At 61.9% G+C, this 8705-nt stretch overlaps 2 protein-coding genes across 2 annotated transcripts in view; both read left to right on the top strand.

Moving 5' to 3' along the window:
* SEMA6B (semaphorin 6B) overlaps positions 1-5978 on the top strand; it is a 6287-nt gene extending 309 nt beyond the window's left edge. Inside the window, exons 2-13 of the mRNA XM_010724982.3 lie at positions 3-142; positions 323-413; positions 517-636; positions 727-815; positions 913-1130; positions 1223-1354; positions 1709-1858; positions 2592-2786; positions 3293-3433; positions 3632-3709; positions 3898-3956; positions 4037-5978. Of these exons, the coding sequence (XP_010723284.1) occupies positions 3-142; positions 323-413; positions 517-636; positions 727-815; positions 913-1130; positions 1223-1354; positions 1709-1858; positions 2592-2786; positions 3293-3433; positions 3632-3709; positions 3898-3956; positions 4037-5007 (2384 nt within the window). The 3' untranslated portion in view covers positions 5008-5978. The remainder of the gene's footprint in view (positions 1-2; positions 143-322; positions 414-516; positions 637-726; positions 816-912; positions 1131-1222; positions 1355-1708; positions 1859-2591; positions 2787-3292; positions 3434-3631; positions 3710-3897; positions 3957-4036) is intronic.
* A 267-nt stretch (positions 5979-6245) lies between these two features.
* LRG1 (leucine rich alpha-2-glycoprotein 1) lies at positions 6246-7864 on the top strand. Its single transcript, XM_010724945.3, has 2 exons — positions 6246-6419; positions 6600-7864. The coding sequence occupies exon 2, from the start codon at positions 6610-6612 to the stop codon at positions 7618-7620; it is 1011 nt and encodes a 336-aa protein (XP_010723247.1). The 5' UTR covers positions 6246-6419; positions 6600-6609; the 3' UTR covers positions 7621-7864.
* Positions 7865-8705: the final 841 nt, after the last annotated feature.

The raw sequence follows: 8705 nt of genomic DNA, 5'->3' as shown, positions 1-8705 counted from the left end.
AGTGGATGCAGAGGCTGACGACCCCTTCTTACTGGCACAGGCAGAGTGCCGAAACTTCATCAAGGTGATGCTGGTGCGGAACCAGAACCTGCTCTTCGTGTGTGGCACCAACGCCTTCAACCCCATCTGTGCCAACTACAGTGTGAGTCCCCTGCTGCTGGGATGGGGCTGGTGGGTGTCAATAGGGACAGGAGCTCTGCAGAGGAGAGCATTGCCCTTTGGGGGTTTCCTGCTCCCCAGGAGAGTGGTGCCACCACCCAGACCCTGCGTTCTGGCATGGCACCCCCTGGCCATGCTGACAGCCCTGTGTTGCCCTCTGCAGATGGACACTCTGGAGCCTGTTGGGGACAATATCAGCGGCATGGCACGGTGTCCCTACGACCCCAAGCACGCCAACGTGGCACTGTTCACAGGTCAGTGCTGACACAGTGGGGACCACCGGTTGGGCACTGCTCCTCCCGGTGCTCTCTGTGTGCTGTCTCCATCCACATCCCCATGCTTGTGTCTCCCGTGCAGGGGGGATGCTCTTCACAGCCACGGTGACAGATTTCCTGGCCATCGATGCTGTCATCTATCGCAGCCTGGGTGACAGCCCGACCCTGCGCACGGTTAAACACGACTCCAAGTGGTTCAAAGGTGCTTCTGGCGTGGTGTGTGTGGCACCGCTCCCTGTCCCCTTCTGCTCTGTCCTAGGGCTCAGCCCTGACCCCACTGCTGTCCCTGCAGAGCCCTACTTTGTGCACGCGGTGGAGTGGAGGAGCCACGTCTACTTCTTCTTCCGGGAGATCGCCATGGAGTTCAACTACCTGGAGAAGGTTGGAGAGGTCCCTGCTGTGACCCAAGCCTAGGGGGACACCTGGAGTGGGGGCTGTCCCTTTGTCCCTGCTGGGTGGTGACGGGCATCCCTTGCAGGTGGTGGTATCCCGAGTGGCTCGGGTGTGCAAGAACGACATGGGGGGGTCACAGCGGGTGCTGGAGAAGCAGTGGACATCCTTCCTCAAGGCTCGGCTCAACTGCTCCGTGCCGGGTGATTCACACTTCTACTTCAACGTCATCCATGCTGTGACGGATATCCTGGAGCTCAACGGGCGCCCCGTGGTGCTCGCTGTCTTCTCTACGCCCACCAACAGGTTGGCCCCACAGAACCCGGCTGAGGAGTGCCCCATAGGGTTGGGAATGTGGGAGTGGGTCGTGGTGTTCACCCCACACTGCATCTCCCCAGCATCCCCGGCTCGGCTGTGTGTGCCTTTGACATGACTCAAGTGGCTGCTGTCTTCGAGGGGCGTTTCCGAGAGCAGAAATCACCGGAGTCCATCTGGACAGCTGTACCTGAGGACATGGTGCCAAAGCCCCGGTGAGAGAATGACCCATAGGGATCATCCTAACATCCCAGTAGGGATGGTGGCAGGAGACAGCCGGGTGGGTGGTGGCAGGAAGGGGGTTGGGGATGGAGGTGGGGCAGGGGAGTAGAGATGGAAGTGACCAAAGCTGGTGGTAGGGATCAGAATGCCAGAATTGGAGGAGTTGGGAGGGACCTTTGGATGTCCTCCAGTGGGAATGGGGATGTCAGGAAGTGGCATGGGGATAAAGATTGGAATGGTGACAGCAGAGCCAATATCAGCAGAGCTGGAGACAGGACTGGGACAGAAATGGGACGGGGCTCAGCCACGCCGTGGCAGTGCTGAGCTTTGCCATGCTGTGGTGTCAGACCCGGGTGCTGTGCCGCCCCGGGGATGCGCTACAACTCCTCCAGCACCTTCCCCGATGAGATCCTCACCTTTGTGAAGACGCATCCTCTGATGGATGAAGCTGTGCCGTCCCTGGGCAACGCTCCCTGGATTGTCCGCACGATGAGTCGGTGAGTGTGGGGGTAGGATGGAGCCTGGAGAGGCTGCAGAGGGGCCCCAAGAACAAAGCAGTGCAGGAGATTGGCTGCTTTTGGGATGCACGTGTGTATGTGCATGCACAACCCGCTCACAGCTGTGCCCATCCATGTGCGTGGCTTGCACTGCTGTGCCTCAGCACGTTGCTGCCTCCAGCGCTGCCCCTGCATGGGAGAGTGCCGTGAGACCTGATAAATGTCATAAACTTTGCAGCTGAGATTGTCTCATTCTAATTAAATCTGTCTTAATTGCTGTTTAATGGGGAATTAATCAAGCTGTGCTCTCGGACCACAGCCTCCAGCCAGCAGGACAGCATGCAGGGCTGCAGACGAGGCTGTGAGGATGGGGATAGGGACATAGGGATGGGGACAAGCGTATGGAGCAAGGGCTGGGGATCAGCTGGGGTTCTGCAATGGGTCAAGGGGACCAGGGCTGGATCCCAAGGTGGGTCAGGGCTGGGGACTACTAGCTGCAAACAGAAGGGAATTCAGGCAGGATCTGAAACGGGCTCTGGAATGAGTTTGGCTGCATCATGATTAGGATTCATGCCCAGTGTGCCTGGGTCTGGACTAGTTTCCATGTAGGATCTCTGCTTTCCCCTGCATTCTGTGCTCGTCCACGTCCTGGGGTTCAGCTCCCAGCCTGCCTCTGTTTCTCCTCCTGAGAACACTGCTGGCCCCAACACCCTGCTCTGCTCATCCTTTGCAGGTACCAGCTCCGCAAGATTGTGGTGGACAACGCGGCAGGACCATGGGGCAACCACACCGTGGTCTTCCTGGGCTCCAGCAAAGGCACCATCCTCAAGTTCCTCATCCATCCCAATGCCACCAGCAGCCCCGCACCTGCACCCCCCGGCAGCCAGAGCGTCTTCCTGGAGGAGTTTGAGACCTACCAGCCTGGGAGGTGGGCTGGGGTGGGGAGAGAGGGATGAGCGGGTGGGTGGTTGGGTGGGTGAGTAGGGGATGGGTGGGTGGCTGGTTGGTTGGATGGATGGACTGATGAATAGATGGATTGATGGATGAATGGATGGATGGATGGATTGATGGACTGGTAGATGGGTGGATGGATATGTGGTTGGATGGATGGAAGGGTAGGTAGATGAATGGATGGGTGGGTGGGTGGTGGATGGATGGGTGGATGGATGGATGGATGGATGGATGGATGGATGGATGGATGGATGGACGGTGGATGGATGGATGGATGGATGGGTGGATGGATGGACGGACGGACGGATGGATGGAAGGAAGGAAAAGATCAGAAAGATGCAAGATTAGATGAGTGGTGGGATCAGTGGGTTGGATGTGTGAATGAGACAGGGGCAACGGGTGAGCCCCCTTCTCTGGACCAGCCTGCAGCAGGGCAGGTGGGGACAGGAGCTGGGGCCACACTGAGCTCTGCCCCATCCCCAGATGTGGCCGGGACACAGAGGATGAGCGGAGACTCCTGGGCCTGGAGCTGGACAAAGCAGCTGGGTCCCTGCTGCTGGCCTTCCCCCCCTGTGTGGCCAGGGTGCCCGTGGCTCGCTGCCAGCAGCACTCGGGCTGCATGAAGTGAGTGCTGAGAGGGCAGGGCTTGCGGGAGGGATTGTGAAAGGAGAGAGGGTTTACCATGAATTTGCTCTACACTGGAGTTGAGCTATGAATGTTTTGGCATAGCCAGGAGCACCGATGGGGAAAACTGAGACACGGTGCTGGGCCAGGGTCCCTTTTGAGGGCTGGGGGTTTCCTGACCTCTTTGCTCCCTGCCAGGAGCTGCCTTGGGAGCCGAGACCCGTACTGTGGCTGGACACCTGAGGGTTCCTGCGTATTCCTGGAGCCCAGCCCCAGGTAATGTTGGCTGGGCTGGGTGGATTCTTTGGGGGCGACATCAGAGTCCTGGGGTCTCCCCCAGACCTTTGAACTTTGAGCCACATCAGCTCCTCAGCACTGAGACCCAACAAACTCATCACCAGCTGCAGCAGGTTGGGAGGCTGTCGGAGGCTGACTGACCCCCTCTTTTTTGCATTCCCCCACAGGACAGCTTTCGAGCAGGACATCTCTGGTGGCAGCACATCGCACCTGGGCGAGTGCGAGGGTGAGTGTGGGACAGGGATGGCACACGGGGAACGTGTGGCACATCCCAGCTGGCCCCTGAGCCCCCCTACCCTCACCCAGGGCTGGTGACAGAGAGCTTCGTGGACGAGCCGGATGGGCTGGTATCGGTGAACCTGCTGGTCATCTCCTCTGTGGCTGCCTTCGTCATCGGCGCCGTTATCTCCGGCTTCAGCGTGTGTTGGTTCATCGGCCACCGGGATCGCAAGGAGCTGGCGAGGCGCAAGGACAAGGAGACCATCCTGGCACACAGCGAGTCAGTGGTGAGCGTCAGCCGGTTGGGAGAGCGGCGAGCGCGTGGCGGGCAGCCCGGTGCGCTGCTGGCCCCGCTGATGCCCAATGGCTGGCCCAAGGAGCTGGGCAAGGCGAACCAACACGACCTGGACTCAGGCGTCCTGCCTACACCGGAGCAAACCCCGCTGCAGCAGAAACGTTGCCCCGGTGCCCTCCAGAACTGCACCTGGGAGCAGAACCACAACATCATCAATGCCGCGCTGCGGGACCCTGGTGCCAGCGGCACGCGGCTGCACGCCGGCGCCGGCCGCTCTGCCCGCGGCATGCCTCTCTCCTGCCACGCCATCCTGGTGGATCAGGAGCTGGAGGCTGAACTCAGCGACTCCTCGGGTGATGGGCACGGGGGACGGGATCACCACGAGGGTCCCCGCACCCGACAGCACCCCTCTGCCGGTGTCCGCCGTCCTCCCCGCAGCTCCTATGGCGACTTTGGGGGCACCCCGCGCCCCAGCCCTGACCGTCGGCGCGTGGTTTCGGCGCCTGGTGGGGAAGGGGGGGACTTCGTGGAGGGGCCGCCGTGGCACCCTGAGCAGCTGAACTTCAATGCCAACAACGGCACCCAACGCCCCGGTGCCCACCTCAAGAGGAACCACACATTTAACAGCGGCGAAGCGCCGGCAGGTGGCTATGGGCAGCACGGCACGGCACCACGGGCACCCGGTGCGGGGCCCCCCCGGGCACTCACGGACCTGCACCACCTCCTGCGCTATGGCATGGAGCGGACTCCCTCGGGCAAATAGAAGCTCACTGCCAGGCTTGGCACCCGCACACAGGCGCTGCCACCATGGACGTTTTCCTCCGCCGTGCCACGGCACGGTGCCCCAGCTCTGTGGGGATGGGGCTGAGATGCTGCATGGGGGATTGGCAGCCCCTGGATTCCCGTGGGAAGGATTTGAGGTTTTTCCCTCCTGCCCCCGGAGCTGCACAGGTCCCTGCTGTCCCCGGCTGGCACGGGGCAGTGCCCCATGCTCCGGCTGCTTTGCACAGGCTCTGAGTGTCTGTCTGTCCGGTCCCTTCCCCAGGCTGGTCCCAGGTACTGCTGCGCCCTGGGCGGGACTCCCTGGGAGGCAGCAGGATGGACACACAGACATGGGCACAGCTGGCGCAGAGCAAAGCAGTGCCCTCTGCCCAGAGCCCCTCAGTCCCATCAGCTGTGCCTCGGCACCTTTAGGTGTGTGGGTGCTGCCAGCACCCGGGAAAAACCAAGCCAGGACAGCACCCAGCAGAGGATGCCATCAGGGTGCATCATCTGCCAAGGACTGGGCAAAACCTCCACTACCCTGACCTGGTGCCAGCGGAGAGCTGTCATCTGTCCCCTAACACCTCCGCTCCCACTGAGATCCCAGCATTCCACTCCCCTCTCCTTGAAAGCACAGCTGGGCACTGGGATGTAGGGGACTGGGGGATCCCACCTGACTCACTCTCTGCTGGCAAAGGGTGTCCTTTCGGTGCCAGCCAGTTGCAGGTGGCACGAGGGGCAGTAGGGCTCTGCAGGACCGCAGGGCTGGGTGCAGGGATGCGGGCGCTGCAGGTGCTCTGCGCCCTGACTGCAGGGTGGAGGGCAATTGGTCCCATGCTGTAAATAGGGTGCCGGGGCACCGCGGGCACCCCATCGCCCCGGGGCCGTTCATGCATGCGACAGCGGTAACGTCTCTGTATAACCCCGGAGCCCCGCAATAAACTTCTGTTTACAAGAGGTGATTCCTCCCCACCACTGCCTCTGATGCTGTGCCACGAGGAAAGGCAAAGCGGTCCCTGCTTCAGCAGAGCCTGTGGGGCACAGGTGGGGGGACAGCAGGCTGGAGGAGGCTGTGGGGCAAGGGAGCGTGTGGGGCTTTGTGCTGTGCCATCATGCAAAGCCCCACTGCGTGCATAAATCTGTGCACTCACACCTTCATTTGGGCACCCACTGCACCCCTGCAGCTTCGTGGAAGGGAAGCTCAATGCTGTGCCACCCTCGCACCCAGAGCCTCAGTGTGGGGCCATGGGGATGAGGAGTGCCCAGCCTCTGCCGTGGGTGCTGGCACTTCCTTGAGCTGCAGTGATTGCAAAGGCAATGTTTCCCAATCGAGCGGACGTGAGGCCAAACCAGCAGCGTGGTGACGGAGGAGGAAGGACCGTCCCCAGGGAGCTGAGTTGGCTGCTGGAGGAGGTGAGGAGGGGGCTGGGGGTCCCTGGGCCAGGATGAGGAGGGGGCCGGGGGTCCCTGGGCCAGAATGAGGAGGGAGATATGGGGGCTGCAGCTCATTCCCCTCCCAAGGGCACTCAGGGGTGGTGGTGGGAGCAGCGCAGGGCACAACCCCTGGGGTGACATTAAGCTGCCTGCCCACAGCACCAGCACTATGGCACTGCTGGGTCACATCCTGCCACCACCACTTCCACTGCTGCTGCTACTGCTGCTGCCATACAGCCATGCTGCATCATGCCACCCACAGCCCAACGCCACGCACTTCATCTGCACGGATCCCGCTCTCAACACCTTCCCCTCCGGGCTTCCCCCCACCACTGTGGCCATCTCAGTGGAGTTCACTGCTGTGACCACCATATCCCCCAGTGCACTGGCCGGGCTGCCCCATCTGCAGGAGCTGCACCTCTCCTCCAACCACCTGGCCGTGCTTCCAGAGGCCCTGCTGCAACCCGTACCCACTCTACGCATCCTTGACCTGACCGACAACCTCCTGCCCGACCTCCCTGCTGGCATTTTTCATCATTCCATCCACCTGCGGCACCTGGTGCTGCAAGGGAACCTCCTGCAGGCACTGCAGCCAGCCTGGTTCATGCACCTGACCCAGCTGCATTGGCTCAACCTGGCAGGCAACGCTCTGCTGGAGGTGCCCCCCGCTGCCCTCCGTCCGCTGCGCTCCCTGCGCAGCCTGGACCTGGCACACAATCGCCTGCATCACCTCCATGCTGATACATTCATGGGGTTGCAGAAGCTCGAGCGGCTCGACCTGGAAGGCAACCAGCTCCGTGCACTGCCACCAACCCTCTTCATGCCCACCCCTGCTCTGCGCCTGCTCTTCCTGCAGAGCAACACCCTGCAGGTGCTGCCCGATGGCATTTTCTCCCCACTGCTCCATCTCCGTGTCCTCGACCTGGCACACAACCATCTGCAGGCTCTGCAGCTGCCCCCACGTTCCCCTGGCCCCCCGCTGTCCCTTGACATCTCAGGGAATCCCTGGGCCTGTGAGTGCTCACTGCTGGCACTGCTGCAGGATGCAGCCCCGCAGCTCATTGCTGCCCGTGACACACGCTGTGCCAGCCCTGCACAGCACCGAGGGGAGGAGGTGGCTGCTGTGAGCCAGGCTGGCTGTGACCATGGAGGGGACAAACAGAGTCCCCTGGATCACTAAGGAAGGGGTTCAGCACCGTGTCCCCTCCCTCCAACCCTCCCAGGGAAACTGAGGCAATGAGAACAGGGCTGTTCCCATCCCAGTGATTCCCATCGCCATCCCAGTGGCTGCCATCCCCATCCTACCCACTCCACCCCAAAGGCTCCCAGCCTCACCCCACCTGGTTCACACCATCCCACGTCCCATCTCTGTGTCCCCATCCTTACCAGACCCCATTAAATGGATTCTCCTCGTTCTGCTGTGCTGCCATCTGCATTGTCCTGTGAAGTTCATGAATGAAAGGCAGTGATGGCTGCCATGCCCTGTGGCCAAGTCCATCCCACCCCCTCCACGTCCCATGCCCCTGCCTGCTCCCAGCCTGATCCCCTGGGGTGACCCCCCTGGACAACTCAGTGTCCCAAGTTCCCCACCATCTCCCCTAGGTGACACTGAGCCCTGGGGACAGACAGAGGGGTCACAGGGCGCTGTCACAGGGATGTGTGACATAAAGACTCTGCATGGGGACACCCAGCGTGGGCAATCATGGTATGGAGATGCTTTTCACGGGGACGCACGGGAAGGGGACACTCGGTACAGTGTGACTCGCTATGGGGACAATCGACACGTGGACACACACAGCAAAGGGACACTCAATATGGGGACAAATGGGGAGTGCCGGCGAGGGGACAGCAGCGCGGCACAGGGCCACCTGTTGTGGGACATCCTGCTCGGGGACACCTGGAAGGGGACACCTGGCACGGGGTTACTGGGTAGGGGGACAACGGCCGGGAGTCCCCTCGTGGCCGCATCCCCCCCACCCTTCCAAAGTCCCGCCCCTCCCTCCCGATTGGCCGTGGAGCGCCCCACCCCTTCGCTGATTGGCTCCCGCCTCGCTATGAACGCGACGCTGGGCGGGGACGAGGAAGGGGGTTACGATCGCGACCGGGAATCTCGATCGTGACCGGAGGTGGCGATATCCCACCCACCCCCCTCCCCGCAGTGAGTACGGCGCTGGGGTTTTGCAACAGCAGGAGAGTGGGAGGAAGGGAAATTACCGACGGGGGGTCCGGAGGTCCGAGGATGGGGGCGGCGGGGGCACCGCGATG

Source organism: Meleagris gallopavo, chromosome 30, assembly GCF_000146605.3.
Source record: "Meleagris gallopavo isolate NT-WF06-2002-E0010 breed Aviagen turkey brand Nicholas breeding stock chromosome 30, Turkey_5.1, whole genome shotgun sequence".
Classification (NCBI taxonomy): Eukaryota; Metazoa; Chordata; class Aves; order Galliformes; family Phasianidae; genus Meleagris; species Meleagris gallopavo.
The sequence above is the reverse complement of the archived record's forward strand: the minus strand, read 5'-3'. Positions and strand labels throughout refer to the sequence as shown.

Coding starts and splice junctions, on each gene's coding strand:
- LRG1 (XM_010724945.3), top strand. CDS start 6,610: ATGGCACTGCTGGGTCACATCCTGCCACCACCACTTCCACTGCTGCTG.